A 9,292-nucleotide genomic window follows, 5' to 3' on the forward strand; every position below is an offset into this window, starting at 1 on the left:
TTTCAATAAATTGTTGAATATATGATGTAATAAGTACAAACTAATTAATAAATTATTAAAATTTAAAATATCATTTATTATGAAACTAAATAAATAATTTTCAAATAAGTTTTAAATATATAAATAATAAACATTAAAATACGGCTAATACATTAATAATAATAACCTTGATAATTTTACAATAAAGTGGAAACTAATGAACACATTATTTAATATATAGTAAAATTTTTTGAGTAATAACAAATTTAATTTTTTATCTTTTTAAACTAAAATAATAATTTTATTTGATATCTTTGTATAGTACACTATGAGTAGGCTACTAATACTAAATAAAATAAAACATAATATATATATATATATTTTATGGAGACTATTTATAAATTGAATAAACTCAAAGTATCAATAATATTATTAATCTATTGATAAATTGTGATAAGGTTGCAAATTGATGAAGATTTTTCAATATAAAAATAATGTGGATTAATTAAATATGTAAATTTAATTAATCTATATTATTCTTATATTGATAAATTTTTATCGATCTGTAACTTTTATAACAATATGTATTATCAATAAATTAATAATATTATTGATGTTTTGAGTTTATAAATAGTTTCTATAATATATATATAAAATATTTTATTATATTTAGTATTAGTAGCCTATTCATAGTATATTTTAATATAAAAATATCAAATATAATTATTAATTTAATTTAAAAAGATAAAAAATTAAATTTGTTATTATTCAATTTTTTTACTATATATCAAATAATATATTTACTAGTTTTTACTTTATTATAAAAATTATTTAGATCGTAATATTAATAATATATTATAGAGTTATTATTATTAATGTATTAACCGTATTTTAATATTTATTATTTATATATTTAAAAATTATTTATTTAGTTTTATAATGAATAATATTTTAAATTTAAATCATTTATTAATTAATTTTTACTTATTATACTATATATTTATTAAAAAATATTAATATAATAATAAAAATAATTTTAAAAAATATTATTAAAAAAATAAAGATAAATAAATTTTTCATCAATATAAATTTAAAAAAATACTTATTTTTATTTTTAAACTTAATATGTTAACATTTTCTATTTAAAATTAATAGAAAAATATTCACAAAAATTACATTGCGTCACAAAAATAAATTATTTCTATTTTAAAAAATCAGGTTGTCAACTTATCATTCTAAAAATAAACATACACAATTAAATTTAAATACTTTAAATTTTAAATATTTATTTTAAAAAATAAAATATAATTTTTTATTTTTAAATAATTTTTTTATATTTTTTTATTTCACTTATAAAATAAATAATAAAAAAATATACTTTACCTTTTAAAATAAAATTCAAAATTTAAAAGATTTAAATTTCACACCCTAATAGTTAACTCGATTTTTTATTGAGTAATCATGATACCCTAATTCACATTTTACTTTCTGCCATTTCTCCTTTCCCTTCTTCACTTTCTCCCTCTTTTCACCACAGCCACGTCGCTCATCCTCCTTCACATGCCGTCTCCGTCGTCGACAACGCATCTCAGCGCCGCCGCCGACCCCCGAGAGCACGCCGTCCCCGTCAACAGCGCATCTCAGCGCCGCTGCCGTTTCCGACGCACGTCAACGTCCTCTTCAAAAACCCGCGACGTCACGCCGCCACCACCATCCTTCTATCGAGCCGCGTTTCCTCCGCCTCTGCTTCCAAGTCGCGTCATCGTGTCTCCTCCTCTTCGGTCGCGCACCGCTGCTCTTCATTTACCTCAGTGGTCTCTAAAAAGGTTAGTAGATGTTTATGGTTTATGGTTCAATGAATGTATCTTCTCTGTTCCATGGTCCTGATACTGGGTACAGTGGTTCATATAAGTTGTTTTTTGATTTTATTCTAGATGTTTCTTATAAGGAATTGTTTTTGGTGAAGAAAGTAGAAAGTGATTCTTAGAGTTAGAGGTTCAATATGGAATATCCCAAAATTGTGGCTCTCATTGCTGCCGTACGTAAGTTTTTTTTTTCTGCCGTGTGTACCCAAAACTTTTCAAAATTCAGTTAGGTGCCCAAATAATTAAGTAAATGAATGAGGATGTGGCACTTGGCAGATGTTTACAGTGGCTTTGTTTGGATTTTTTTTGTCTTGGGCTTAGCGCGAAAACCGTATCGGAACCCGCAACACCAACCCACTTGAACCCAAACCCAATACTAATCATCTCTCTCGATGTGTTGAACTTGAATCCCACATGACCAAACAAAAAAAAAGAACTTGAATCCCAGCACCGAGAACAAACTCCATGGCTTCCATGATATGCCCTTAGTTAACTCCACTTCCGTTTGATCGTGAGTTCTAGATTCAAGTCTTGAATGAGGATGCTCTTGTTCATAAATTGGTTCTTGTTTGCCATTATTGCTCCATCGTAAAATATTATTAAAAATTGAAAGGTTTGTTTAGTTAGCATAAGGAGCTTCATGCCAAACCATTTGCATTTCATCATCGCCATCCACCTCATTTTGGTCACACATTTTCTCCAAGACATACACATTAGGCTCCCTTTGGTTGATGTATATGATAAGACATAGACACAAAGACACAGACATTAAAGACATGGACATAAATATTTGTGTCAATGTATTGTGTTTAGAAAAAATAAGGAACAAGACACACATATTTAAAGAAGACTGAATTACCCTTCATTCAACCACAAGTTTTACCATTATTAGTGTATACCCTTTACCCCAAACATTGCATATCATCACCATTAAATTTTTATTTCTTCTAATATTTTTTATTTCTTCTAATATCATCTTAAATTATCATTCAAATATTAAATATATAATTTTTCTTTAAAAAAATAAAAAACTAAAGCTTAGAATTTATTAAAGATTAATCAAAATTTAAATAAATAAAAAATTAAATGTACAATTTTTTTTCTTGAAGAAAATAGAAGGATAAATTTGGTTGTAGAATCTAGAAGAGGAAGAGAAAAAAAAAAGGTTTGGAGAGATAAGAGGACAAATTTTAAAAAGTTAATAAGGGTAAAAGAGTAAAAAATCAATCTCACAAGTTGTGTCTCAGTGTTTCACCAAATTGGAGGTACACAAATTTAGTATCTCTGTGTCCATCCGTGTCCTCCCATATCCTTCAAAAATCTGTCTCACCAAACCAAATAGCAGACATGTGTTAGTCTCGTTCATCAATATCAATAGCTTAGGAGCATTGACCATTTGAATAGATGGGAAGGTGTTACGATTTGTTGTCTAAGCGAAAAAGTGTGAATAAAAACTCAATTTTATATGAGGTCGAACATGACAGTGGCATCATCGACATCAACATCGAGCTCGAAGAGATGGAGTTGTGTGAAGAAGGAGGGTCAAGCAAAAAAACTAAGGTCGGAAGCATAGCGGCATCATGAACATAAAGTTTGATGGCCTGTAGTCTGTAGAGATGAAACGTACAAGTAAGAAGAAAGGCCTGGCAGAAGAAAGGTTTAACATAACTGAAGAGAAGGCAAAGATAATTTGTTGGTTAAATAAAACGATGTCGTAAAACAACTATAATTATCACCATTTAAATTAATTAAAGGCTGAGATTTAGCACTGGAGGGTGTCAATTTTTATTGGCATGGGAGAGGACCCGCTCCCGCTAGCTTGGGCTCTCCATGGGCTTTGTTTGGATTTTGAATAGGTAGTTGAACCATTGTTGGGTATGAATACATAATTTCAAAACAATCCCAAATTTTTCTATAATTCAAAAAGTATTCAGGTCCTTCAGGGACCAGAAAATACTTTCCCCACCATAGAAGCCTCCTTCTTTTAAACTATTTTAGATGTTCTAGTATATGATTTTAACTGATTTATCTATGTAAGTTGGATTTGAATGTAGTCATTTAAAATTGTAGCATTAAGAGAGTTGGATCTTTTTGGTAACTCTATGATGGTTCTCTAGTTGGATTAATGGATGCTTCTTTCAGTATATATTGGATTTATTTTTAGTAATACTATTGGTCATTTTCTATGAATATGTGAATTTTTTTTAATTAAATTGGATGTTTCTCTTGAAGTAAGTAGATCCTTCTATATGAATAAGTGGATTTTTTTTAGGGGTGGCAAAGCGGGCCGGCCCGCCCCACCCCGCCAACTAAGATGGGTTCAAAATGCTAGCTTGTCCCACTTTATGGCGGATTGACGGGCTAGCCCGCTTGACTCTTTTTTTTTTTTTTAAAAAATAAAATTCATTGAAATTAACAAAAAAATAATAATTAAAAAATCAAATACAAATAAAAAATAGTCAAATTATAATATAATTTTTTTCACTATATTTTTTTTTTTAATTTTTAACTTCAATAAAATTGTTTAAAATAATATTTGTCAATAAAATCATCTTTATTTTAAAAAATAAGTCACATAATTTGAGCAAATATACGAAATTGTAAAATAAAATAAATAAAGTTAATAACTAAAAGAAGAATAAAAAAAAAAAGTGTTTGAAAATTCTATAATTACTAATTTTATAATAGTAATCACTCTTTTATTTAATAAAAAAAAAGAAAAATAAAAATCTTCGGCCCGGCGGACCGGTCCGCCCCTCTCCGCCAAAACCCGCTAATTTGGCGGACTCCAAATCCTAGCCCGACCCGTCTTTTTTAGTGGATCGGCCCAACGGGTTCAACCCGTTTTACCACCCCTAATTTTTTTATAAGTGGATGTTTCTATTTTGCTATAAGTGTATCGTTTGGTAACTCAGTTGATTCTCAAGATCGACTACTAAATGTTTTTGGGTCCTGGATGTTTCTTTTAGTGATACACTGTATCTTTGGTTTCTGCCTTTCGATTTTTTTCTTAAATATAATGTGGGATGTTCTCTTACCATTATCGGATGTTTACAGATTATAACCGCACTTTTGCTGTGTTGCTGTAACTCGTAACGATATGGGCAAAAAGGTACTACATCATTTACTATGGTATGCTTGTATTCCATCATGATTGTGGTTGCTTCTTACTATCACTTCCAATGTTTACAGAAATTGTTAGAGTCAAGGTGCTCACCCTGTTATATTAATGATATAATGAGCCATCTAGAAAAGACCCATTCCGATGCGAAGTTAGCGGAAATAGAAGCTATAGGCTTCGGATTCTTGAGGCACATCCCAAAGTGGCCTGTGAAGCAGGGCATCATGGTGGCGTTGGCAAGGTCCTACAACCTTGATAGAAATACATTGCAGCTGGATGCTGCCAACATTTCAATTAACGCCGATTTAATTGGGCGTGTTTTCGGACTCCCTTCTGGTGGTGAGTACCGATTTGCATATGTTATACAACATGACTTATACATTTTATATTAAGTAGACTTCTTTGGGCCAATTCGTTCAATTTCCATATTTCTATCTTATCCAAACTATATATATTTCATCTATCAATTTTCATGTTTCTGAGCTGACAAATCTGCATGATGTAGGCGATGACTTCCCCTCTTTTAACGACAAGAATGCAGCTCATGTGGCAGTGAAAAAACAGTTCCATAGAAGAACACAGACCGAACTTCGCAAGTTCATATACGAATGCTCAATGGAAAGTGAAGCAGACAGGATGGAGTTTAGAAGACATTTCATATTAGTTGTCCTGAAAATGTTCTTGTGCCCCACAACCCAACCAGTAATCTCGGCATGGCACATTCCCCCGATTCTGGATGTTTCCAATCCAAGAAGATTCATTTGGCCAATGAAGATTTTCAACTGGTTGAAAAAGGCAATCAAAAAGTACCAACTTAAAAAGAACAAGACATGCGAAGGTTGCATGTTCGCCTTGTTGGTATGTTATGTTATATATCAATTATTTAACTGTACCCAACTTTTACGTTGCAACCATAATTTGTGTTTGTCTCTCTCCAGGTATTGTACTTCCAATGGCTGAAACATGGCCAGTTAGAGCATTGTCAAGAACCGGAGCCATGGATTTCTGCATGGACTGCTGAGGAGCTCGAGAAGAAGGCAATAAATGTTCTTGACGAGGTAGTTACTTAAATGGGTGTTTCTTTTTATTGTACTTGGAACTTTCTTACTAAATTACTAGGATGCTTCTTCTTGTTTGGTGGATGTTTCTTTGATATTAGGCGGCGCACTGTGCATTCTGTGAGAGAATGCGTTTAGGAATTTCCTTGACCTAATCCTAATTATTCAAAACCTAATTAATTCTAATTATTCAAATTCTGATTTTTTGAAAATTTAAAAATTAATTATTAAATAGTGGTTTAAGTTGGCTGGTTTAGGAGTTGGCCCCTATAATTTTCCTTATATATATATATATATATATATATATATATATATTTCATGCATTAGTTCTGTATGTACTATGAAGTTTGATAAAGACCATAAATAAATTTAAGTTTTTTGCATGCCATTTGTCTTTGGTTTCGGACCATATCATCGCTACAGAACTTTCTCTGTTTTTTTTTCCCGGTTTTTTGTCTGAGGGTTTTGCATGTAAACTGTCACTGGTCTGTGAAGTTCCCTATTGCAAGTTAAATAAGTGTCATTAGGGTAGTGTTTGGCTTGTGTGTTTAGAGTGATTAAAGTACAAATAGAGAGATAGAGTCATAAAAAATATGAAAAATGATACATCCACATTTTTTCTTGTCTATGCTATTATAAGTTTATAAATTATAACTGAATATGATACAAAATACATTTTCGTTTTTGTTTTTGTCCTTTGTTACCTTACTTTGTATTTCTGCTCTGTATGTAGTTTCAAACACGGCCTAAGAGAGAGAGACTAAGCTTCTTTCAGATAAGGAAAAGGTCTCTAGGTGATTCAGATGATGATTCTCCAGTGAGTACTGGAATGGAAGAGTCTGATAATAATGACAATATTCCTTTGTCATCACGCATAGCTCTGAATTCAAGTTTAGCAACATCCATCAGTAAAAATGATAGCTCTGTTCAAAAGGTTCTTCCTGAACCTCAGAAACGAAATATGCTCGATTGTGACCATGACAATGATATTCCCGTGAGTACTAAGATGCGTAGTTCCCAAAACTATGTGCAGCAGGCCAAGAAATTAAAGACGTCGGAAAATGCTTCAAAACATAACTTACTCCCTTCTTTGAAAGAGGAAGAGACTTCTATAACACATTTGAAAGGAAAAGAGATATTGTCGGGTCAGTATTCAGAGGAATGCCAAAAGAAGAGAGAAGCTGTAAATCAGAAATTGCACTTGCTAGAGAAAGATATTGAGGAGCTCTCGAAAAAGCTTGAATGCAAGAAGAAACAATTTGATTCTATTCACGGACAATTGAGTTCATATTCTTCAAATGTTGAAGTAAAAAGGAAAGAATATGAAAGGTTGCAAAGAGGCATCGAGGGACGGATAAAGGAGCTTGAGTCGAAAGAAAAGCGATTTTCTGCCCGAATGGAAGACATTGAGTTGAAGGAGAGGCAAATTGATGAACGAACGATGAAACTCTATTCAAAAGAGAAGCAATTTGAAGGCCAATTGGAGGAAGTTGAATCAATCAGGAAGAAATATGAATGCAAATTGAAGAAGATCCTATTCAAACAGAAGCAAGTTGAAGCTCAATCGAAGGAGCTTGAGGCTAAAATGATGCAGCATGAAGCATCTGTAAAATCATTCAAAGAGCAAAAACAAGAAGGTAAAAAAAATGTCTTTGTTTTTAGTTTGTTTTGAACAGCATTGTAAATGTCTTTCCAATGCAGAAAATCTTAGTATATTGTATCCTTGGTTAAGTGTCTTAACATCACAACACTACAGTTGCAAATTACACAGATAATCAATCTTCTACTGATGAAGGGAGTTTTCGACTTTTCTCAAGTGAACCAAATGATAGAGACATCTTAGATGTTCTCCGATCGATGTCGGATCCAGCAAAAGTCACTTTGGATATAATAAAGGATCCTATTGATTCACATTGTAAGAAGGGAGATCAAGCTATGGCTATAGATGATAGCCACATCTTCCTTCTTGAGCAGCTGATGAAAATCTCACCAGATATTGCATCTCATGTTAGAGAGGAGGCAATGGAGCTTGCTCTTCATATGAAAGCTAATATGAGATTAAGTACTGACAATTCATTGGTGGTTCTAAGTTTCCTAATGATCTTGTCCATTTATAAACTAGTTTCCTCCTTTGATGAAGATGAAGTTTTAAAGCTTTTTGAAATTGTTGCTCACCACAAGCCAGCTATTGAGGTCTTCCAGATGATTGGTTTCGCAGATAAAATCTCTGGTATGTTGATTGAAAACTATTTTGTTCAGTTGCCAATATTAAGGGTAGCAATTCAAATGAAATTGAATCTTAGTCTAGTTAATACTTTTAGGAGTGAACTTTAGATCTCTTTTCATGTATACTTGCGTCTGCCATTTTTCTAATTGATCTGAGGTTACTTCTGTACAGTTCCTTCTGCTTAGATATGGTAACTAGAACTGGTTTTCTCTCTGATATTCTTTTATGACTTGAACTTTGCATGCACAATGCACTAGTATTTCCTCTTTTGAAGTAATATAGGACTCCTCTGGTTATTTTTTATGAAATGTATTCTTCTTGCTTTCGCACAGATTTTGTTGAGAATCTTATCAAGAATGAGCAGTATATCGAAGCTGTCAGATTCATTTGTGCATATGACTTGGCAGAGAAGAATCTAGCGGCTGATCTCTTTCGAGAACATGTGAACAAGGCAAAATTGACATGTGAGAGCAGTTGCAAGGAACCTAAGTCTATTAAGGTTCGTTTTTTCTTCTATTTTCAAGTGTAACAAGATTGAAATTTAGAACGTGATATTGTGAAATATGTTTGTGTATTTTATATGTTGCATGAAGTTGTATTTCATTATTTTGTGTTACATGGTTGCATTGCATGCTAATTGCTAAGTGACATGTTGAACCTTGGCTCAGATCAAAGCCGCAAAACAAGAAATCACAAGCCTCAAAACTGTTCTGCAGTGCATTTCGGAGAACAACCAAGAATGTGAAGATCTGGTTAAGGAGATTCAAGATCGTATTCTAGAGGTAGAAAAGCTTAAGAGAATGATTGTAATGACATCTATAAAAAATAATTTACAATACCTTTTGTAAGCTCAGCTTTTTTTTTTATTTTAAATATAGTAGCCGCAATTGGCCGAACTAATTAGCAATTTGATGGAAGGTCAGATTCGTAATTAGGTATGCCAATTGTTGAGGTTAGATAGAGAAGTCATTTTCGTTTTGCATGAACCTGTGAAGGATTTGCACCTTTTGTAAAGCTTAATAGATAACATTTTTAGAAATCA

General features: G+C 32.0%; 1 protein-coding gene across 2 annotated transcripts; it reads left to right on the forward strand.

Moving 5' to 3' along the window:
* Window positions 1–1,402: 1,402 nt before the first annotated feature.
* LOC112726647 (uncharacterized) lies at window positions 1,403–9,292 on the forward strand. 2 transcript variants are annotated; one of them, XM_025776123.3, is made up of 9 exons: window positions 1,403–1,805; window positions 4,902–4,956; window positions 5,037–5,304; window positions 5,471–5,823; window positions 5,904–6,023; window positions 6,757–7,660; window positions 7,780–8,253; window positions 8,583–8,749; window positions 8,919–9,292. In XM_025776123.3, exons 2-9 carry the CDS (start codon window positions 4,945–4,947, stop codon window positions 9,096–9,098), a joined length of 2,478 nt encoding a protein of 825 aa, XP_025631908.1. In that variant the 5' UTR covers window positions 1,403–1,805; window positions 4,902–4,944; the 3' UTR covers window positions 9,099–9,292. The 2 variants fall into 2 exon arrangements, with proteins under 2 accessions (XP_025631908.1, XP_025631909.1); XM_025776124.3 differs by having other exon boundaries at window positions 1,417–1,805; window positions 7,795–8,253.

This window comes from Arachis hypogaea, chromosome 12, assembly GCF_003086295.3.
Source record: "Arachis hypogaea cultivar Tifrunner chromosome 12, arahy.Tifrunner.gnm2.J5K5, whole genome shotgun sequence".
Classification (NCBI taxonomy): domain Eukaryota; kingdom Viridiplantae; phylum Streptophyta; class Magnoliopsida; order Fabales; family Fabaceae; genus Arachis; species Arachis hypogaea.